The following is a 23,424-nucleotide window of genomic DNA, read 5'->3' as shown; positions in this document are numbered from 1 at the left end:
GGTTCGGTCAGAGCTTTCCAAAAGTAGAAAGGGTGACAATGACAAGGCTATTTATAGGCTCTAAAAGAGGAAAGTGGCAACCGATCGGCCAGGATCTCCAATCGACTGGCATGCTCGATCGGCCAGGAAAGTGCTAGCCGATCGGCTGGCCTGTTCGATCAGGATGCTTCCTGTTCGATCAGCAACCCCTTTTGAATGTTTCGCGACGGTTCTCGATATTTCGATTTCGATGGACGATGATTCGAATACGGTAGAGTTCCTAGTCAAATTACTTTCAGTCCCAACACTATATCTAACATACAATCCTCTATATTTCATGTTTCGATGTCGGTTTCGATTGAGTTTGATTGCTTTTCGAGTTTCGATTCGAGTTTCGATTAATTCGATTGAATACCACACAAAACATAAAGTAAACACGCACAAGTAACACATAAGGCACACACATACGTAAGTATTTCAACACCAGTTTTGCATAGTTCGAGTCTCGAGTTCGATTGATGAGTCGATTAACTTGATTATTGATTGATTAACTTTATCGCATTGTTACTTCCTACTATTCACAGTCGTAAATCGGTCGCATTGATTAAACATTCGATCATTTTATTTAGACAACATTTACTCCACATAATACAAAAAGCAAAAAGAACATTAACAGTCAAAGAAGTCAAAGTTGACTTGGACTTTGATTTTGACTTTGACATTCGAAAACACGGGGTGTTACATTAGTGGCTAAGAGTGTGATTTCGCTCATATGGACCAAGGTCACTTGGAGCGAAATCAGAAGCTTCTGATTTCGCTCATAAGGCATCTGGTCATAAAAGCGAAATCATGTCAAGTATAAATAGTGCATTGTTTGTTTCATTTGGCACGGAACCAGAAAGTGTAACGAAGTGCTGCCAAATTGTTCTCAGGTTGTAATCAGTGTTAAATCAATACAAGAGGCATAATAATTAGTTTGAGCGTCCGTTTCATTGATTCCGCCTTTGAAACGGATAAACGACTCTTCTGATCGACTCATTCGGGTTCAACAACGATCCTACAATAACAACCTGCCATCATCTTCATCAACTCCGACTCCCTTTGACGACCACTGATCGTTGTTGTTGTTACGTCCGGCGACCACCTACGTCATCTCCGACCAAATCCTGCCTTTCCGCCTCCCACACAAACAGTCGCCACCTCTATTTGTTGAACCATCTTCACCGTCATCCACTGTTCAACCTACAAAATCCAATCACTGTACAGCGCTCGTAACCGAAAAGCCACCACCACCACCACCGTAACACCTTTTTGACGAATACACATCCCAGACACTATGCAAAACCTTCTTTTTGTTCTCCGAGTGATGTCAAAACCGAGCCTTTGAAAGACTTCAATGGCTCTGATACCACTTGTTAGTCCCGAAAAACCCGTGACATCACTCTACGGTTCGATCGAATGCAGAAAGTAAGATCAAACCGACAAGAACAAAGAACTCAGTGCCACTGCTTAGGTCGCACACAGTCTTGAAGACTGTCTGGTATGATCTCCGAGAACCTTGCACACAATCTCTGGGATTGTCTGGTACAAGGCTCTCATTTGAGGATTACATTGTTACACAATATGAGAGCTCTACTACTAACAATCTAATCATGACTGTTTATAGGAGCCTTTACCCCATTGGCCCACATGGCCTAGCCCAAGCCCAAGACCTAATCTAAACCTAATAAACATAACTTAACATAATAAAGATAAGCGTAAAACTTTGGACCTAACACTCTTCCCCACAAACTTCCTTCTTGTTCTATTCATAAACTTGTTAACTCTTCTAGAAATCATGGCCATTTGCCACTGTAGATCCATTTCTTCTAAATCATCAGGGTCAATCTGATCATAATCTTCATCAAAAGTAGCAGGATCAGATATCTTTCCCTGAATATAGTTCTCGTAAGAGTCAAAAAATGAAGCAAGCAAGGTAAGATGTTCTTCAGCCGCCTTCACACTCATAGGCATAGACTTGGTGTTGCTATTCTGATTGCTAGCTGATTGTCACTTAACTCCTATTGAACCTCCTGAAGAAGCAACGAAACACACATCACCCTCCGCATTCATGGTAACCTGCTCATTCTCACATAAGAGAAAAACCAGTTGCATAATCACTAGAAGCATTGTGAGATGAAGAAGATGGTAGTCCATTGTAAACTCCCGGATCCTGAACCTGATCATATCCCGTTTCCTTCTTCTTCATGTTGAGCTCGTAAGCTCTCAGCTTTCCAACAACCTCTTCTAGGTCTTTCGTCTCACTCCCGGATCCTGAACCTGATCATATCCCGTTTCCTTCTTCTTCATGTTGAGCTCGTAAGCTCTCAGCTTTCCAACAACCTCTTCTAGGTCTTTCGTCTCATAGTTTGTTTCCCCCTTTATCATGAGCGTAGAAATATCCCACTTTACAGGTAAAGCATCGAGCAGCTTATCATTAATCTCTATGTCAGTGTAGGTATCTATTTCATAAGTGTCCATTTCTGACATTAAATGATTGTATCTGGTGATGATATCTTCAAGTGACTCATTTCTCATACACTTAAAGACCGCAAACTGCTTCTTTAGTAGGTCAACCTTGTTTTTCTTAACATCAGCATTTCCTTGATACCTCTTCTCAAGAGCATCCCACATCTCCTTCGACGTAGTGTACTTTTTGAATGTACGTTTGATGCCATCTGGTAAAGACATCTTGATTGCAGCTAAAGCTCTCTTTTCAGCCTCGTACATTTTCTATCTGCCTCTTGCATGTTAACACAGGCAGTGTGACGTTATCTGCCTTCAAAATCATGTGTTGGGTTCACGTATCCCTCTTGAATAAAGATCCACATCCGTGTGCCCTGATATTCGATAAAAGACCGAAATCTATCTTTCCATGTGAGGTAATTTTATACCATCATCATTTTAGGAGGTTTGTTCGTTGTGCCAACCTCATGCTCCATTCTCAACAACTTGTTCAAATTTGACATGCCTGACAGTTTTACCGAACCAGCTCGCTAAAATCGTTTAAAAACAGACCGAAAATAGTTTTTACCAAATTGTACCGTTAGACTCGTCTCGAGAAGACGAATCCAATGATATATAATGTCCAAGAACTGTTTTTTTTTTTCCTAAAAATCAACCGAGTCTAACCGTGCAAACTGTTTGCTTAGATTGTTTACGAATCGTTTTTTATTCATGAAAATGTTAAATACTCTATACGCAGCTAAATACTCCCAAAAATTATGTCACACCCTGACTTTTGCGGAAGCGTGATTATGGTGTGACTTTCTTAATACCATTGCATTCAATCATAACAACAACTATATGATAAAACAGAAGATGTTCATCCATAAATTTAGTTTGAAAATATCACAACATAATTGTTTGGAACGTAGACTTCGAATTTAAATTACAAACTATGCAACATGTTTTAAAAAGTTCACGAGGACTTGACAAAAGACCTTAAATAAAACCGAGTTTAGAACCATGTATCTCATCCAGGATTAAGATACATATTCTAAACCCATTGACTTCAGATGACATCTTTTTGTTCTTAACGCAGCTTGAAACATCCAACGCCCGCCAGATCCACTACTAATTCCCTGAAATACATGTATTTTGAAAACATCAACAAAAGTTGAGCAAGTTCATGTGTTGTTTGTATGAATGAATAAAACCTTTGTAATCAGTGTATGTGTGTATGTTTGTAAATCCCGGTATGAAAGCAAAATAAGGAAACAGATCGATTAATGGTTTGCAAGGCCATTAACATACGTGTAACGGCGTAGGAAGGCTCATACCTAGCAAATTTGTACCGGGCCTCCGGCTGTAAGACATAGTCACCTCATGGGCCACACTGGTCCTCATGGGTGTGGGCTCGCTACACCCAAATAGATCTATCACTCATGTCCCTCGGTCCTAATACGAGGATTAATGGTCTTAGGAGTGCGCCTACCCATTCACATGATCTACTGTACTTTCCGTAGCTAACCATACCAATTGTAATAGTTTTGTAAGTATTTTGTAAACATTTGAAACATCTACTTCACCCACGAAGTTATAAAACTGTAAACACTTAAAAGAAAACGGGGACATGAACTCACAGTCTTGCGTCTTCAACAATCGTAACTCAAGTTCCTTCGGCGAACACGAGTACCTGTTAGGCCCTATAGGTTTATGGATTAGTAGATTAATTGGTTAATGGACCAAGGCTTCTAGAATGTGGGGTAATAGAGTGGGCTTTAGGGAAATGGGCCTAGGGTTTAGGGGGAAACCCTCCCTATAAATAGTTGATGGAAATTAAGGGCTAAGGTTGGTTCCTTAGTTTTAGAAACTTACATTAGACAATTCTAATTGTATGCAAGTTTAAGCTTTTGAATCATCAAATCTTCATCTTTATTGTTCTTGATTTCTTGAAGATCATCAAGTTTGGATTCCGCCCATCCTTGTTGATCGTTTGATATCGTTGTTTGATCCGTTTTTCCGGGACTTACAATTGGTAATAGAGCCACTTTGATATCAAACTCTCAAAAAAAAATTGGTTTTTTTGTTGAAGATCTTCATCTCGTTCTTCGGTTTCTTCATCGTATTCTTCGCATTCTTCAGAAAATAACTATATTTTGCTAATTTGACTTTTTGAAAGGTGTTAAAAAAACTCCTTTATTACAATCAAAATCATGATCATCTGTTACATTCTGTCATCATCGTATTCAAGTCAACATCATCATCAGCCGTAGTATTCCATCTTTTGAACATTCTTGTCACACTGTTACATCATTATTGCTTTGTTTTCATCCGAACTCATCATCTCATATAATCACGTCATCATCATATTTCATCCCAAATCACCCGACATCATACAAATTTCATCCGGAATCATCTCGTTTAATCCGAAATCATCGGGATCGTCATTTCGGACAATCAACAACTCGCATCTCGGATCGCATCCTCATCCGTAATCTTCAACATTTATCATCCGTAATCAATCACCTTCTCAATCCGAAATCGTCTGGAACAACATCATCTCATCCGAAATCATTGTTCTTTATCCGAAATCATATCTTTCTTCATCATTCCTCATCCGTAATCATCCGCAATCGAACAACATCACTTGATCCGAGATACTTCTAGTCACCCTCCGTCACCACCATCACCGTCGTTAAGTCTCCGGTCTTCTTCTCCGACGACCACCGTATCACCGACGACCTGCAACTCCGACTACATCCACCTTCGAATAACCACTTCGTCTACGTTCTACCTTCATCGTTTCCAGCCAAATCGCGGGTCATCATCATCGTCCTCATCAGTTTGGCGGTTGGAGTTAACAATTAGGATCTTGATCGAAACGAAGAAGACGACGTTTCTGTTGACGGCGGCTGAATATCATATTAGGGTTTGAGACTTGATTACGAGGAAGACAGAAACGACACTTGAAATTGTCGTTTTGATTTTGTCGTTTAAGGATTTCAATAATAATTATTATTATTATAATAATAATAATAATAACAATAATTAGGTAAACATGACTAAATGATTAATAGTTATTATATTAGATTTTAAAATATATAATTATAATATAATAAATAGTTTATTTTAATATGGATTAAAAGGATTTTATATAATATATTAAAAATTATTAATTATTATATTTTAAAAATTAAAAAATTTAGAAAAATAAAAAAAATCTAAAAAGGGTTATAAAATTAAAAAAAAAACGCAGAGGAGTTTGTTTTGTTTCGGTGAAACGGTTTCAACAGGTTTGAGCTGCGCTAAAGGAAACTAGTTCGTACATTTGCGACGTGCTCGAATTAGTGTGTGCATTGTTTCTTGTCGTGGCTCGTGTTCTACGATAACTTGGTTTGACAATGACTTCTCCAAGTATTGATTCTCAACGTCAATTTCTCTCAGAACAACTTGATAGTTTCGGTTTCATTGAGGGTGAAAGCGTAGAAGACGTAATCAGAAGGTTTACACTGCTGCTTTCTGAAATTGAGAAGAGCGGACTGTATGTGACACTTCGTAGGATTAACAGAGCCTTTTTGTATAGATTGCCTCGAAGCAAGACATGGGACTATCGTGTTGCTATTATTATGGGAAAATGCAATCATTGCACAACGGAAACGAGAGATGTAATCTACTTAGTCAATGAATACTTCCAGGTGGACAAGCAGAGGAGTCAGAATCTCGCAAGCACGTTGTCATCTATGTCCAACCGTCAGAAGGTCATTGCTACGTCTCCATTTGTTACTCATTCCAACGCCACTCAGATTCCCTCAGCTTCACCGTCACCTGTGGCTGCTACATCATCTTATTTGAAGGCCCCACAATCAACAGTATCTCATCCTGATGTAGTGGCCAAACCAGCACCCCAAGCCCAAGTCCAAACTCAGCCAGACAAACCAAGATCGCTCATTGACACTGTCAACTATCTGTTGTGTACTGGGCATTGCAGGAATAGGGTTGCACAACTTAGGGCACTCAATTCTAAAATGATGGATGATTACAACAGTGTCATGACAAAGTACATCGGTCTTTGAAAGAACAATAAAATTCTCTATGAAAAGATTGACGCACTTAAGAAGGACACAGCTCAACTTCACAGAGACGTGAATCAACAACAATGTTGGGTTCACGACTACAAACATAGACTCACAGTCAAAACTCTTGAATGTGACTCTGTGAAGGGTGAGCTAGAGCTCCTCACTGGAAAATACAAATAGAACGAGTTAAACATCAAAAAGTGTGACACTTCCAGTGCCACAGTTCAAAATTTGTGTAATTATTCCAGATTGCCATATCAAGAAAACAAGGGAAAGGGTTTGGGATATAAACAGGTTCCGCCACCATACAATCATAATTATTCCAGATTGCCAATCACTGAGCAGGAGATGGAAAATTATGACACTATGATGTATGGCAAACCTAGTGATTATGTTGAATATGATCCATCTAAGTTTAAAAAGAATCCCCATGCTGATTTCAAGAAACCAATGAGTTTTGTCAAAAATGAAAATATTCAAAATAAATCAGCAGATAAGTCCGATCAGATAAATGAAACCGTAGTATATACAGAAGCCGAAACTGAAACGAAAACGGAACCAGTTAGCGAACCCGCAGAGGAGATGAAGGAAAGTTCACCAAATTCTGATTCTGTTAAAAATACTAACTGTTCTAGTTTGTGTGCAGAGTCAGTAAGAACTGAAGAGAAGTCTAAAGAGGATGATGAATCACATCGAAGTGCTGCTGATAATGTTATTTCTAATAAAAATGGCCTTTATGCTTGGAACTATGTTTTTTCTTATTTTGCTGAGGCTCATGGTGTTCCGACTAAAACTGATGAATCTGGTGCTGTGATTTTAGATCGTGATGAAAATGTTTTCACAAGGAAACCTGATGTATCGACTGATAAACTTGATACCTGTGTTTCAAGTGACTCAGAAATCATTCCTGCTGATTCGGACAACTATTTTAGTATGCCTGAAACATCAACTGATACATCAGAGACGCATGATCAGGAGAAAAATGAGAAAATTGATATGTTTGATTGTGTTAGTAAAGAAATCGATGAACAGGGATCATCTGACGCACCTGACATTCAAGCTGCAGATTCTGGCACATCAGATAATGATTGTAGCACTTCTGAGAATTCTGAATGTGACAAACACTCAGAACCAAGTAGTGCAACGCCCGAAGAGAGTCAAACAGTTTCAAACATAGATTGCTCTTCGTGTGGGAAACCAGAATCAGCTGATGCCAGAAACTCAGAGGTTGATGAAGCTGAAGAAGAGATATTCATAGAAACCAATTCTGAGGAAACTCATGAGATCTTGGAGCCTGAAGAAAATGGATCCACAGAAATCAATTCAACAGTTGATTCAATTGATGAAACTGAAGAAGAGATATCTGTGGAAACCAATTCTGCAAAAACTCCTGAGAACATAGTTTCTGAGGAAAAGGAATCTGTGGAAGTCAATTCAACAGATGATTCAACTCTCGATCCCAAAGGATCGGATTCGGAAGAAAGCATTTCAAATAAAGCAAAGTCTACCGAATCTGCTCCTTCAAAGAAGAAATGATCACATAAAAACAGAAGACCACGGAAAAAGAAAATTCAAAAGGAAAACCCGTCTCTCATGCAAACTGAACCTAGGCTGAAGGGTAAAGCTATTGATACTTGCTCTTGTGCTTCTAACTGTAAGCAGGGTTCTTCCAAGACCAAACATACGCACAAGCAACCAGCATCAAAGGAAAAGAAAGGACTTGATCAGTTCCCTAGAATAACACAAGCAGAACTGAATGTCTTTTTCTCAAAAAGACAGACGTGTTTTAATTGTGGAATTCCGGGTCACATAGCTAGAAACTGTCACACCCCGACCACGTAAAACAACAAAACGTGGCGGAAACGTCGGGGAGTGTTGTAACAGAATCATTGTTTCACAACCATGGATTAAATAGTTTTGTTTTATTGAATTATTGAATTCAATGTTTTGGTACAATTTAAAATAAAACAAATAATTGTTTCTCAGTTTTAAGTCGCTAAGGCACAAGTCCATCCTATATGTAGCGTGCATCAACAATCATCACATAGCAGTACCTGAAACATATATGAAAATATGGTACGTCAGCATAAAAATGCCTGTGAGTAACATAGGATTTTGTGTATTAGATTCATGGCTTTAGATAGTATGAGAAAAGGTTTTATGTTTTTCAAAATAGCCATGAATCTAATGTAAAAGTTTTGTTTCTGAAAATGTGTCGTTTTGGAAAACGGGTTTATAGTATAGACAAAAATATACTTTGGTTTTGAAAAGTTTGTACAAATAGTATATCATAGTATACTTTAGTTTTGAAATAGTTAAATGGATAGTATATCAAAATATACTTTAGTAATTAAAATAATAGTTTTGGTAGTATATCTCAAGTATACTTTGGTTTAAGAAAAAAAAAAGTATTGGTAGTGTATCAAATTATACTTTGGTTTGTAAATAGCATATCAATTATGCTTTAGTTTAAAAGTAGCATATCAACCATGCTTTAGATAGTATATCAAAATATACTTTAGTTTAAAATAACAAAGTAGGTAGTATATCAAACTATACCTTGGAAAATAGTAGCATATCAAACTATGCTTTGGATAGTATATCAAAATATACTTTAGTTTAAAATAACAAAGTAGGTAGTATATCAAACTATACTTTGGAAAATAGTAGCATATCAAACTATGCTTTGGATAGTATATCAAAATATACTTTAGTTTAAAATAACAAAGTATGTTAAAACATTTGTTGGATTTTGTACTTAGTATATCAAAATATACTTTGGTATATCACATTTGAGAGCACATCAAACTGTACTTTTGTAGTATATCGACATATACAAAGGGAGTGTGATTTGGTATTCAACAAAGCCTTAGTGTATCAAACTACACTTTGGAGACTATAGAAATACCACGAAGGCAATTTCTATTTGGTTTAAATTTGGTTTCTGACATTCCATACAACAGGAATGGGGTGTCTAGTCCTATAGCGCTATATCATACTACCAATCGGCTGGGTGAATGTATAAAAATGGTACAATCCAACAATTTGTTTATTAAGTTTTGGAAAAATCAGTGTTTAAACCATAGGAAATCGTTTAATTTGTCAAAGAATGTGTACTAAACATGTATAATTATGTAGTTTAAAATCAGGAAAATAACAGATAGGCATATATGTTTCACCCCAAAACATTTGAAACAGTAAAAGAGGGGACTATGTACTCACTTGAGATTGCAAGTATCCTTGATTAAGTGTCCTAACAAAGCTCGGGAAATCAAGGAATCAAGTGGCACCTAGTATGGATCACTATGTTAAACAATCGGATCCTAAATCGGGAGATAGGATAGAATGAAGTTCTATAAATCAAACGAGTATTGCAACTCATATGGTATGATTTAATAGAGCTAGCATTCTGATTGGAAGGCCTACCTAAGTGCTTTTGACCCGTTTCGACCCATTATGGTAACATAAGCCACTATAATGCGTCGTTAGCGTAAAACTATGTTCGGATGGTTAACTATGTGCTATGTCAAGTCTTACATGCCCAATTATCCCTAAACATGTTACTAATTCAGATTATATGTCAAAAATATGTTCTCATAATCAAAATACGGATTTTAGCTTCAAAAGGGCATTTTGGTCATTTCCTATGGGCATACAAGCTAACTAGCATACGACTAACCAATCCTATGTGATCATAAGGTATAACCTCAGTGGTTATTCCCTATACAACTATGATCACTAACTAAGCTTGGTCGGATCCTAAAGATCGACCAAACGGGTCGGGTTCGGAAATATAAGCGGTTGTTTAGACCGCTTACCTTACGACCCTAAACAAGCACAAACTAATAGTGTCGAGTTAGATATGTCAAAACATGTCCAACCTACTGATTTGGTATCAAAACAAAGCGTTTTGATACCCTAAAGTAGTTTCGTTGCAAAATGCGTGCTAAAACGCATTTTGACCGAAACCTTGACTCGACACTACAACTAGATAACGTGGTAATCAGCGGTTATAATCGCGAAGGATTATAACTATCGTGATTACAATCACGTGTCAAAGTTCAATTGAACTTTGACTTGACCAATTGATGGTCAAAACCGAAAGTCAAACTGTTGGCCAAACGTTTGACTTTCTGCACTACATAAGGAAAAAGCAAATAAAAGAATGAAAGAAGGCTCACAATAGTCCTTGCTATCTTTTCTACAAAGAAGACAAGTCCCAAATCAGTTGAGAGAGCTTCCAAAGCAGATTAGAGAGGATAAGAGAGGAATGAGCAAGGAATGAAGTGAACTTGATGGCTATTTATAGTTGTAGTGGATTAACAAGATCATCACAAGTGTTTTGCTTGGTCATTAAGCATTAATCCTAGCCATACATGTGTTACAAGCTGATTAGAAGCCTTGGTGAACACACAAACTTGCCCACCACACAAAGAAATTGCACAAACAGCCCCTGAATTTGCAAACAGATGCTGAAAATGAACTTTCTGCCCAGATTTGGCACTCGCGTAGCGCGACGGCATAGGCCTTAGGGCTCGCGCTACGCTACGGTGTGCCTGATACAGCAAAGTTTCACAAAATGGCAGAAATGGTCCCTGCACGCGTTTAAAGCCTTTTTCGATGCGTTTAAACCCCGTTAACCTCATTTCAAGGCTCTAAAATGAAGTTAAAGCATAGGAGACTCAAAACATGCTCAAAAATATCTCGGATGTCAGTTCGTTTGGTCGTACAATCGCGTTGTTCGGTTATTTACGACGAAACTCAAACGGATGCGAAAACGAACCAAATTAAGCGACGAATGGAATTTTTGTCACACCCCCAAAATCCACCTGCGGAGTATCACCGCTTGGGAGCGTGACTGACCAGGATCAAGCCACCAATCATATTGAACATGCAATTTATATCAAGTAAAATAAAAGTAAACCATCCATTCAACACGAAAGGTGTTCAAACAAAACCATAGTTTCAAAATGTAGCGGAAGCATAGTAAATAATCCAGTAGTAGTTAACAATTTTAAGTGTCATAATAGTTCAACAGAAAAGCCACGACCCTTGTCCACAACGACCCGCTTCTCCAGTGCAAGCTCCCAGTACCTAACGATCTGCAAGGCATGTAACAGAATGATCAACAAACTAGTTGAGCGAGTTCACAGAAAGTAAATGCGTAATAGTAAGTTCGTTTGTAACAGGTGGCTCTACTGGGCCGTTTGTATGTTCTATTGGTGGTGGTGTTCCACGTTATTGGTGGTGGTGTTCCACGTTATGGGTGGTGGTGTTCCACGTTATTGGTGGTGGTGTTCCACGTTGTATAACCACTAGACTACTCGTAACTATAGGTATCCTTCACAACCGAGGATAGTGATCAGTATAAGTATCCTTCACATCCGAGGATAGTGATCAGTATAAGTATCCTTCACATCCGAGGATAGTAATGTGGTAGTCTAGTCATAGTGTCAATAGTGTATCTAATCAACCTTTCAATCCCATTCCCAACACCCCGGGAATCCCATGCCTTGGTAAGAGTGTGAACTCACCTTGGTTTGCTCGGTATGCTAGGTTATGCACTCACAAGAATTTAATCACGTCCTATTGTATGCACGTATAACAAATCAGTTTCATGTTCGCAATGATACGCATGCAATTTAATGTTCACATAGCAGTCAGTTTGCATATCGGCACAACACGTATTATTGCACGTATACAAATGTTAACGTTCATCAAGCATGGCATGCCAAATAAATCAAGCATATAATTCCATCTTTCAAAGTAGGTTCATAAATCCCTAGTATCTTTCGAATCCAACTATTATCTTTCGACAACAGTTATCACAATTATCCTTCGGACCGAATGTTATGTTTCGGACCAATGCCATCTTTCGGTCAAAGCTATCTTTCGGTCCAAATTATCTTTCGGTCAAAGTTATGGTTCGGTCCAAACTATCTTTCGGTCAAAGTTACTATGGTTCGAAGGATAGGCCTCTTTCGGTTCACAGTAACCATGTTTCGGATAACAAGTATCTTTCGGCATATTGGTTATCCTTCGATAAATAACAGTTACATTTTATTCAAGTTTTCCAAGTTTTATCCGATTATCAATTAACACAACTTTCAAGTAATCGGTTACCTAAAATCGATCAAACAGTCAGTTTCATATTAAAACCTTATGAACCCTAATTTAACCGTATGAACAATAATAATACTCAATCATGTGTGTTCCGATTTCATGAACGATAACAATTTCGGATTGCATACAATCACATCCGATCCACAATCACATCCGATTCACCAAACAGTATCATTAAACATAGTTCACAACAGATCCGATTAGCATACAAATCCTATTAACATCCATATACAATCATTATACATAACCGGTTAACATACAAACAACATATTGACATGTGATTGATAAATCATGAAGTCATATACTTTAGACACTAACCGGGATAGAAAGCAAAAGAATTGATCAGCAAGTAGTCTCCGTAAATTTGTGGTTGCCGTCACAAGTAAAGGTGTTCTAGGGTTTTTCAGAAAAACTCCGACTTTGCATGCCATTCACCGTATATAAACATATTACAGGAGTGGGCCGAGCCCATTAGAAGACTGGGCCGAAAGATGTCGAAGGATCTCTTCTTGGCCCGAAGGATATGTTTCGAGACCCTTCAAGCCGAAAGTTGATCTTTCGGATCGAAGGATATGTTTCGTGATCCTTCGATCCTTGAGCCATGTTTCGTGGACATCCTTCGAAGGTTGGACATCCTTCGAAGGTTGTTTGTGTGATGTAATGTGTTTCACACTAACTAGTTTACACATTTACAAGTTTCACAATGTAACAAACAAACAACTATGTACAGTCAAACAATCAAAACGTATAAAATTTCATGGCAACCAAATGTGCAAATAAACAACTAGTCAATACATGATCGTGTAATACATACGAAATCGAATCTTGGAAATTCGAGTTGTCACATTATCCCCAACTTGAAAGAAATTTCGTCCCGAAATTTGGTACGCACTCACTGAGGAAGCTAGGTAAGTTACATCATTCACTGGTTCTCCTGGGGTGTCACATCATCCCCCCGTTGATTTGGAATTTCGTCCCGAAATTCAGTAGTAGTAGCTTCAGCCTCAGAAGTGGATGCATTGGTTTCGAATAACTGGGGGTACTTTTCTTTCATCTGATCTTCGCGTTCCCAGGTATACTCTGGGCCACGCTGGGAGTTCCAACGAACTCGAACAAGAGGGATTCTCTTGTGTTTGAGGACCTTAACATCCCGGTCCGTGATTTCAACTGGTTCCTCGACGAACTGCAACCGCTCGTCGATAGTGAGTTCCTTAAAAGGAACTATAAGGGTCTCATCTGATAGGCATTTCTTCAGATTCGACACGTGAAATACATTGTGAACTGCACCGAGTTCAGCTGGTAGGTTTAATCTGTAGGCTACTTTGCCAATCTTTTCTAAGATTTCGAATGGTCCGACGTACCGCGGATTTAGTTTGCCTCTTTTACCAAATCGAACCACACCCTTCCAGGGTGAAACTTTCAATAAAACCCGGTCCCCGACCTCAAATTCCAATGGCTTTCTACACTTGTCCGCGTAGGCTTTCTGACGGTCGCGTGCTGCCGCCATGCGTTGTCGTATCTGTGCAATCTTTTCTGTGGCGTCCACTACAATCTCTGGACCCGTAATTTGACTATCCCCCACCTCTGCCCAACAGAGAGGTGACCGGCATTTACGTCCGTACAATGCCTCAAATGGAGCGGCTTGAATGCTGGTGTGGTAACTGTTATTGTATGAAAACTCCACTAAAGGGAGGTGTTTTTCCCAGCCGTTGCCGAAATCGATGACACACGCTCGAAGCATGTCTTCTAGAGTTTGGATAGTTCGCTCAGACTGCCCATCCGTCTGAGGATGATATGCTGTGCTCATGTCTAATCGTGAGCCGAAGGATTTGTGCATCGCTTGCCAAAGCTCTGACGTGAATCGTGCATCGCGATCCGAAATAATAGAGGTGGGCACTCCGTGCCTCGAAACAACTTCTTTCAAGTAGATGTCTGCTAGGGTAGAAAACTTATCCGTTTCTTTGATAGCCAAGAAGTGAGCAGACTTTGTGAGTCGATCAACGATCACCCAAATAGTGTCATTCCCACGCTGGGATCTAGGTAAGCCCGTAACAAAATCCATAGAAATTTCTTCCCATTTCCACTGTGGTATCTTAGGCTGCTGAAGTAGACCAGAGGGTTTCTGATATTCAACCTTGACTCTCGCACAGGTTAAGCATTTTCCAACGTACGTAGCGATGTGAGCCTTCATACTAGGCCACCAATAAGTAGTGCTGATGTCGTGGTACATTTTATCCGACCCTGGATGTACCGAATAGCGAGACTTGTGAGCTTCATCCATTACAAGTTCGCGTAAACCGCCATAAAGTGGGACCCAAATACGCCCCGTTACATAGTAGGCGCCGTCTTCCCTTTGTTCCATGCGTTGCCTTGAGCCGCGTAAGGCTTCAGCTTTGACGTTTTCGGGTTTCAGTGCTTCTAACTGAGCAGCTCGTATCTGTGCAGGAAGACTGGACTGAATAGTAAGCTGTAGCGCTCGCACGCGCTTAGGTAGAGTGTCTTTCCGACTGAGGGCATCAGCCACAACATTGGCCTTGCCTGGATGATACTTGATGGCGCATTCATAGTCGTTTAGAAGTTCAACCCATCTCCGTTGACGCATATTCAAATCCTTTTGCTTAAGAATATGCTCGAGACTCCTGTGATCGGTGTAAATCGTGCACCTGGTACCGTACAGGTAGTGTCGCCATATCTTAAGCGCGAAAACAACAGCTCCCAGCTCTAAATCGTGCGTCGTATAATTCCGTTCATGAACCTTGAGTTGCCGAGAGGCGTATGCAATAACTTTATCCCGCTGCATCAATACGCAACCAAGCCCCTGTATCGATGCGTCACAATAAACCACGAAGTCATCCGTGCCCTCTGGCAATGAGAGAATAGGTGCGCTGCAAAGCCTATCCTTTAAGTACTGAAAAGCGGTCTCTTGCGTATTACCCCATCCGTAAACGACACCTTTCTGTGTTAGCATAGTAAGTGGTTGCGCGATCTTTGAGAAGTCTTTAATAAATCGCCTGTAGTAACCCGCCAAACCAAAGAATTGGCGTATTTCTGTCGGTGTACGCGGTGCTGGCCAGTTTCTGATCGAATCAACCTTGGATGGATCGACATGAATCCCATCCTTGTTCACCACATGGCCTAAGAAGTGGACTTCACGAAGCCAGAAGTCGCATTTGGAAAACTTTGCGTACAATTGCTCTTTTCGAAGAAGCTCCAAGATAAGACGTAAGTGCTGCTCGTGCTCCTCCTGACTCTTGGAGTAAATCAAAATGTCGTCGATGAAAACGATAACAAACTTATCAAGATAAGGTTTACACACCCTGTTCATAAGATCCATGAAGACTGCAGGCGCGTTCGTAAGCCCGAATGGCATGACAAGAAACTCGTAGTGACCGTAGCGAGTTCTGAAAGCGGTTTTGGAGACGTCCTCATCCCGGACTCTCAGCTGATGATACCCTGACCTTAAATCAATCTTGGAATAGTAACATGACCCTTGCAACTGGTCGAATAGGTCATCTATGCGCGGAAGAGGATAACGGTTCTTCACTGTGACCTTGTTCAGCTCGCGATAATCGATGCACATTCTGAAAGTTCCATCCTTCTTTTTCACAAATAACACTGGAGCTCCCCAAGGCGAAGAGCTTGGACGAATAAAGCCCTTTTCCAAGAGCTCTTGTAACTGCTTCGACAGTTCTTCTAGTTCGGTTGGAGCCAAACGATACGGTGCGCGGGCTATTGGTGCTGCTCCAGGAGCTAACTCAATCTGAAACTCGACTTGACGATGAGGAGGTAAACCAGGTAAATCTTCAGGAAACACTTGAGGAAAATCACGCACAACTGGTATATCCTCCAGCTTCTTTTCCTTTGCTGATGCGTCAGTGACAAGTGCCAGAATGGCAGTATGTCCCTTTCGTAAACATTTCTGCGCCTTTAAGAATGAGATGATGCCAACCACAGCACCACTCTTGTCACCTTGTACTTCGAGAGGTTCCTGACTGGAGCGAGGAATACGAATAACTTTTTCTTTGCATAAAATCTCCGCGTGATGTTGGGATAACCAATCCATACCGATGACGACGTCGAAGCTACCCAAGACTATGGGTATGAGATCAATCGAGAAAGTCTGACCCGCTAGAACAATACTACAACCCTTGACTACCTGAGCGGCTTCTACACTTTTATCATTGGCTAATTCTACGACGTGTTTGGTGTCTAGGGGCGTTGGTGTACGTTTTAATAATTTACTCATTTTCAATGACATATAGCTTGTATCAGCACCCGAATCAAATAAGACAGTAACATAAATATCGTCGAGAAGAAACTTACCCATAACCACATTGGGATCATTCACTGCATCTCCTCGACCCAACACAAAAGCACGACCACGAGCTTCATTGCCGTTGTTGTTGTTGTTTCCCCCGTTGTTGTTGTTATTGTTCCCGTTGCCCTGATTGTTGTTGTGATTGTTGTTGTTCTGGTTCCTGTTCAACTGAGGGCAATGCCTTTTGAAGTGACCCTCTGCACCGCAATTATAGCACCCTTTGTTACCCTGCTGCTGATTCTGCTGTGCTTGAGGTTGCTGCTGATTCTGGTTTGCAGGTCGAGCGCTTCTACAATCTTTGGCCTCATGACCCATCTTGAGGCATCTTTGACAACGAACCTTATTACACTGGCCACTGTGATGTTTGTTGCAGGTGTTACACTTTGGAAGGTTTCCTCGATACCCTCCCTGTCTGTGGCTGCCTGAGGAGTGCTGACTTGGACTCTGGTAACTGTCTGTCTTTCGCTGCTGAGCTTGTGACTGTACTGAAGCTGACCCCTTGCTAGAATCCCCATCCCATTTTCTCTTACTTTCACTGGGTGTAGCAAGTGTAGTAGAAGCAGTAGCGGTAGCAGTAGCACTGATACGCTTTGGCAGTTTGTTCTGATCCACTGCCTGATCGGTGATGCGATGAGCGAGACGCTGGATTTCCTGGATGTTGTTGAGGTTAGCCGAGGTAACGTGGCTCTGTATTTCGGGTGCCAAACCTTTGAGGTACAACTCAATACGCTTGTATGGAGGGTCCACCATAGTTGGACATAACACAGCCAACTCATTCGATCTCTTGGTGTAAGCTTCAATTTCCGAACCAACCATCTTCAAGTTATACAACTCGTCCTCCAACTTGTGAATGTCTTCTCTAGTGCAGTATTCCCTCTTGATCAGTTCTTTAAAATCATTCCAGGGTGTGGCGTTAGCAGCTGCCAACCCTAAGATCTGCACTTGTGCGTTCCACCAAGTGCCAGTGGCGAACTTCACCCTGCGAGCCTCAGGGCATTCACACATTTCGAAAACCGACTCGAGCTTTTCAAACCAATGGAGGAGTCCAACTGCTCCCTCCGTGCCACTGAACGAGCTAGGACGACAATCCATGAAATTCTTGAATGTGCACCCAGGTTGTTGCTGAGCGGGTTGACCTATTGTGTACGAATAGGGCAAAGTTAAGTACGAGAATTAATGTAGGATCTAAAGATCCTAGTGTCTATACTGCAGGGTATACTACCTGCTTGGGCGGCTGCAACTGCCGCAGCAACGAGAGCCTCTAGCTGGGCTTGAGTCATGGTAATTCGTGCGGCCATTGATCTTCACATCAAAGGCAACATAAGTGAGAAAGGTTCGCGAATAGTGCGATGACAGAAGAGTGTAAGCACATAAGTATTCTCATGCAATAACAAGTTGTGAGCAAGGTAATGTAAGCATACTACGAGCAAAGTTCTATGCAAATTCTAGCATGTAGGCAATAAACATAAACCTTATTACCTAGGAAGTTGAGTCTTGCACGTGGAGCGAAGTGTCGTTGTGGATCGTTGAGAGCACTGTTCTGGTTATAGTCTGGTTTTAGTAAAAACGTTTTTCCATATTAAAACCAAGTTCTCTATAACCAATGGCTCTGATACCAATCTGTCACACCCCCAAAATCCACCTGCGGAGTATCACCGCTTGGGAGCGTGACTGACCAGGATCAAGCCACCAATCATATTGAACATGCAATTTATATCAAGTAAAATAAAAGTAAACCATCCATTCAACACGAAAGGTGTTCAAACAAAACCATAGTTTCAAAATGTAGCGGAAGCATAGTAAATAATCCAGTAGTAGTTAACAATTTTAAGTGTCATAATAGTTCAACAGAAAAGCCACGACCCTTGTCCACAACGACCCGCTTCTCCAGTGCAAGCTCCCAGTACCTAACGATCTGCAAGGCATGTAACAGAATGATCAACAAACTAGTTGAGCGAGTTCACAGAAAGTAAATGCGTAATAGTAAGTTCGTTTGTAACAGGTGGCTCTACTGGGCCGTTTGTATGTTCTATTGGTGGTGGTGTTCCACGTTATTGGTGGTGGTGTTCCACGTTATGGGTGGTGGTGTTCCACGTTATTGGTGGTGGTGTTCCACGTTGTATAACCACTAGACTACTCGTAACTATAGGTATCCTTCACAACCGAGGATAGTGATCAGTATAAGTATCCTTCACATCCGAGGATAGTGATCAGTATAAGTATCCTTCACATCCGAGGATAGTAATGTGGTAGTCTAGTCATAGTGTCAATAGTGTATCTAATCAACCTTTCAATCCCATTCCCAACACCCCGGGAATCCCATGCCTTGGTAAGAGTGTGAACTCACCTTGGTTTGCTCGGTATGCTAGGTTATGCACTCACAAGAATTTAATCACGTCCTATTGTATGCACGTATAACAAATCAGTTTCATGTTCGCAATGATACGCATGCAATTTAATGTTCACATAGCAGTCAGTTTGCATATCGGCACAACACGTATTATTGCACGTATACAAATGTTAACGTTCATCAAGCATGGCATGCCAAATAAATCAAGCATATAATTCCATCTTTCAAAGTAGGTTCATAAATCCCTAGTATCTTTCGAATCCAACTATTATCTTTCGACAACAGTTATCACAATTATCCTTCGGACCGAATGTTATGTTTCGGACCAATGCCATCTTTCGGTCAAAGCTATCTTTCGGTCCAAATTATCTTTCGGTCAAAGTTATGGTTCGGTCCAAACTATCTTTCGGTCAAAGTTACTATGGTTCGAAGGATAGGCATCTTTCGGTTCACAGTAACCATGTTTCGGATAACAAGTATCTTTCGGCATATTGGTTATCCTTCGATAAATAACAGTTACATTTTATTCAAGTTTTCCAAGTTTTATCCGATTATCAATTAACACAACTTTCAAGTAATCGGTTACCTAAAATCGATCAAACAGTCAGTTTCATATTAAAACCTTATGAACCCTAATTTAACCGTATGAACAATAATAATACTCAATCATGTGTGTTCCGATTTCATGAACGATAACAATTTCGGATTGCATACAATCACATCCGATCCACAATCACATCCGATTCACCAAACAGTATCATTAAACATAGTTCACAACAGATCCGATTAGCATACAAATCCTATTAACATCCATATACAATCATTATACATAACCGGTTAACATACAAACAACATATTGACATGTGATTGATAAATCATGAAATCATATACTTTAGACACTAACCGGGATAGAAAGCAAAAGAATTGATCAGCAAGTAGTCTCCGTAAATTTGTGGTTGCCGTCACAAGTAAAGGTGTTCTAGGGTTTTTCAGAAAAACTCCGACTTTGCATGCCATTCACCGTATATAAACATATTACAGGAGTGGGCCGAGCCCATTAGAAGACTGGGCCGAAAGATGTCGAAGGATCTCTTCTTGGCCCGAAGGATATGTTTCGAGACCCTTCAAGCCGAAAGTTGATCTTTCGGATCGAAGGATATGTTTCGTGATCCTTCGATCCTTGAGCCATGTTTCGTGGACATCCTTCGAAGGTTGGACATCCTTCGAAGGTTGTTTGTGTGATGTAATGTGTTTCACACTAACTAGTTTACACATTTACAAGTTTCACAATGTAACAAACAAACAACTATGTACAGTCAAACAATCAAAACGTATAAAATTTCATGGCAACCAAATGTGCAAATAAACAACTAGTCAATACATGATCGTGTAATACATACGAAATCGAATCTTGGAAATTCGAGTTGTCACAATTTTTTTGCATGGCGATCACTAAAATAAAAATATTTTAGTGTGTACAAAAATTTTGGATGTCCATATGTGTCCAGAACGTAAGATATGCGCGAAAATGCAAACTTACGCCGTTTTTGACACTTTTAGTCCCTGAAAGATCACATAAGCATGTTTTCGCACACCGAACCACTCAAAGCTTGTTTCTAAGCTATGATTAGGTTATATATGGTATGTTTAACTTATGATCAAGTTCCGGACTATTCGATACCATACGAATCGGTATAGTTTCGCGGTTTGACGCAAATAGTCCCAGCGATCGAATAAACTTGTTTTCGCCATACCAAACCTTCCAAAACCTATTTCTAAGTTATGTAAAGGTCATTTAAGGTATGTTAAGACTATTCCACTATTCCGGAGTGTTTTTCGCGCTAAACTGATTACGTTTACGCACCAGTGCGCATATAACTTTCCAGAAAGCGATTTAAAGCTCGGAATTGAACAAGAATTGATATGTGCAAAGGATACACATATTTATACAAATTCCAAGTATGAAACACAATGTTTCATAGGTTTGGAATTTGTTTGGTGTTCGAGGTGACACAGGTGTCACAGAAACTGTGTCAATCCTCCCTTCTACTCCGGTCAACATCGACGTCTTCACCTCAAACCTCAAACTCTACTAAAAGTTATATGATCTTTTGTGAGGTTTCATACACTGATAGCAATGGTCAACTCAGGTCAACAATGGCCTAGGTTCCAGTTTCTAATTAATCCCGCTAAGTGTGCAGGAACGGCTATGGAGGGCGATCGTTAGACTTCGGTTTATCAATAGTAGTTGTTCCAGACATGTGACAGAAGACTTATCCCAGTTGAATTTAAAAAAAAATATGATATTCGATGGTGGATTTGTTCACTTCGTGGGAAGGGAAACTGGAAGAATAACCATGAAGGGCACTGTTAGAAACGGGGTTCTCATCCTCTCAGACGTCAATTATTTCCCAGAACTGAAGCACAACCTTTTGAGCGTATCTCTGATGTGCAACAAAGGGATGGAGGTTCTCTTCACCAAAAGAAAACGTGCTCTTGGAACGCGTAGGCTATTCAGAAACAAACTGGATGATCCTGGCGTGATCATGAGGGACAAGGCACGATTGGAAGTTCAAGGTTTCGAACAAGTTGAAGGTCTGGATCATGATGAGGTATACACGCCGGTGGCAAGTTTGGAGGCCATTCGTATTTTTGGATGATGAGAAAGAAGTTCGAAATGAGCTCGTTGGGAGAAGTAACAATGTTTCTGGGCTTGCAAGTTCATCAAAACAGTCAAGGGATCTTGATTCATCAAAGTAAATATGCTCACGACGTTCTTGTCAAATTCGATATAACAGATTCAAAGATAGACAGGATATGAAGTGTACATCGACTAGATGCCAATTCTTGGGAGACAGTCTCATCTCATGGCATTGCAAGAAGCAACAACTCACTTTTGCAGTTGAAGCAAAGTGTGTTACAGCATCTTCTGCCTGCTGCTCTCAGGTTCTTTGGATACAACACCAGCTCAAGGATTTCGGTTCGACTTATCTAAACTCTACTACTCATTTTGATAATGATGTCCTTATCCAGATTATCAAAAACCCTGTCTTTTACTCTAAAACCAAGCACATTGATATGAAGGTGCACTTTATTCGAGATTTCTTTGACAGAGGATTGTTTAAACTTAAACCGATCCACACTGATTCTACTTCAGCGGATCTTTTTACAAAACCTGTCAGCATCTCGAGATTCAATGTGCTTGTAGATCTTTTGAAAATGATGCGTATCACCGACTGAGCAACGACAAAAAAAACCCCAGGGTTTCTATACTTAGGTAAATAAATAAGTAAATTTGCGCATAAAGTGTGATGCACAAATTTAGGAGGGGGAGAGGGACATATATGTACATACTAGGTTTTTACCCGGGATTGCTTCCCGGGCTCGGGAAACTTAGTTATATCAATTATTATTTCTTATTAATACGACCTCATTACATCAAGCATCTCATTGGATTCAACATCAATGTTTTTACATCACCGGGATTGCTTCCCAGTATGCAGAAAGTTATTAATATACTTTTAAACAAATGAACGATCAGTACCTTACAGGAAAAAAAAACGTTCAAGAAACAATAAATTCACAAAATGTAACTCCACATGTGATCCTTATTAACGCATAGTTACCATATTATTATAGTAAGGAACCCGCACGATGCTGCGGAACACGCAACACACTAACACAAACACCGGTAGTTAGTCCGTTAGCTAACCTTGTTAGGATCGGAGGGTTTCGTGATTGTGTTTGTTTGTATAATTTGAACAAATCAAATAGAAATGAACAGAGTTTAAGTGCAACGGAAATGAACAACAAACTTTGTAAACACAATCAAAGAGGAAGATAGTTTTGATAAACATTTGCTTTTCATTAAGTTGAAAGATTACAAATCAAAGCAAAAGATTACAAGTATGCTTACAAACTAAACTCCCCCTCAGCCTGTTACTCCATGGTTAGTTGCACAAGATGAAAGGATTGCTTCCCGGGCTCGGGAAAGTTATTTAGATTAATTAATATTTGTTATTAATACGACCACATTCCATCAACCATCTTATACTGTTATTAATACGACCAAATGTCAATCAGATGTTGACCAA

General features: G+C 40.0%; 1 protein-coding gene across 1 annotated transcript; it reads left to right on the top strand.

Annotated features, from left to right (window-relative positions):
• Positions 1–6,887: 6,887 nt before the first annotated feature.
• LOC110870096 (papilin-like) lies at positions 6,888–8,075 on the top strand. The gene has a single exon (XM_022119295.1). It carries the CDS (start codon positions 6,888–6,890, stop codon positions 8,073–8,075), a length of 1,188 nt encoding a protein of 395 aa, XP_021974987.1.
• Positions 8,076–23,424: the final 15,349 nt, after the last annotated feature.

The sequence above is a fragment of the Helianthus annuus genome, chromosome 8 (assembly GCF_002127325.2).
Source record: "Helianthus annuus cultivar XRQ/B chromosome 8, HanXRQr2.0-SUNRISE, whole genome shotgun sequence".
NCBI classification, from domain to species: domain Eukaryota; kingdom Viridiplantae; phylum Streptophyta; class Magnoliopsida; order Asterales; family Asteraceae; genus Helianthus; species Helianthus annuus.
The sequence above is the reverse complement of the archived record's forward strand: the minus strand, read 5'-3'. Positions and strand labels throughout refer to the sequence as shown.